Raw genomic sequence first — 1158 nt, forward strand, 5'->3', positions numbered from 1 at the left:
GGATACAAGGTCTCGACCTCATCTTACTAGATTTTCTTCAATGGAATACTTCAAACAAGTTGAAACTCTCTCTTCCAAACAGAAGAAAAAGTTTGAATTCAACAGCAGTCGTGTGTCACCTATTCCCAGTAGTACCTTGCAATTGGGAGCTCTGAATAGCTCCAAATCTTCTAATCAAATTTTTGCCTCGTCCAAGAAGTTCTTCTCTGCTTCAGTTCCCGGTTCAAGGATTGTTTCTCGAGCGACATCACCAACATCTAGACGGCCTAGTCCACCCCGTTCTACTACACCAACTCCAACACTGGGTGGACTTACATCTCCTAGGATTGTTGTGGATGATGCTAAAAGGACAAACAAAAGTCTTAGTCAAGAGGTTACTAAATTAAGAGCACAGGTAGGTTATTTATCTACTATGCAGCGATCTCCTTCTGATGCAATTTCTTCACTCTTCTACTTTTTCTTATACTTGTTTCTGATATGGATCTCAAACCTACAATGAGGCGCTGATTTGGCCTGTCAAAAATAACTAGTATCAAACTGTCTCTAGTTTTATGAGAAAACATAAGCTGCATTTATCGAGTTGGTGGTTGGAAAATCGAGATAGAAGCTTGTGTATGATTTTATAGTTTGTCCCAACTTTTAATACTGTGATGTTTCCAAAATGCAAGACGTTGGTTAAGAGAAGTTTCATTGGGCTTTTAGACACTTGTCAGACACTCAATGGTGTGTACATCATATTTAAGTACTTGATGATCAACAGAGGCAAGTTACACCTGATCTTTTTATTCAGGGTGAAAAACTTATCCATGTGCATAAACAAGTAGTTTTAATTTGACCAGATAAGTTAAAGGAGTATTTCTAAGGTGATAGTGCAATCAATGGTATTCTAATAAGGTGGGGTTATCTGTACTATGTATTTTGTAACGAGCTTTCAATTATTTTTCCCACTTCAAGGACACTAATTTGCAAGTTTTTGAGGCTTTATCTTCATAGGGAATGCAATTGGTTACAGTAAAAGATACAAGCCTGCCCCGATTTGCAATGCTACTTCATATATTTTCTTGTTTAGCACTTGAATATCTTTTTATTATAGGTGGAAACTCTTCCACGAAAGGCTCAACTTCAAGAAGTAGAACTGGAAAGAACTAGTAAACAGCT

General features: G+C 37.4%; 1 protein-coding gene across 1 annotated transcript; it reads left to right on the top strand.

The window, feature by feature from the left end:
* Nucleotides 1-7: 7 nt before the first annotated feature.
* On the top strand, nucleotides 8-1150 carry LOC124890065 (PH, RCC1 and FYVE domains-containing protein 1-like; the record flags this gene model as incomplete). The annotated part of the gene is made up of 2 exons (XM_047401945.1): nucleotides 8-394; nucleotides 1094-1150. Coding segments are annotated over 2 exons (444 nt in total), but the record flags the coding sequence as incomplete, so codon positions are not given.
* Between the last annotated feature and the right edge of the window lie 8 nt (nucleotides 1151-1158).

The sequence above is a fragment of the Capsicum annuum genome, unplaced genomic scaffold (genome assembly GCF_002878395.1).
Source record: "Capsicum annuum cultivar UCD-10X-F1 unplaced genomic scaffold, UCD10Xv1.1 ctg11225, whole genome shotgun sequence".
Lineage (NCBI taxonomy): Eukaryota > Viridiplantae > Streptophyta > Magnoliopsida > Solanales > Solanaceae > Capsicum > Capsicum annuum.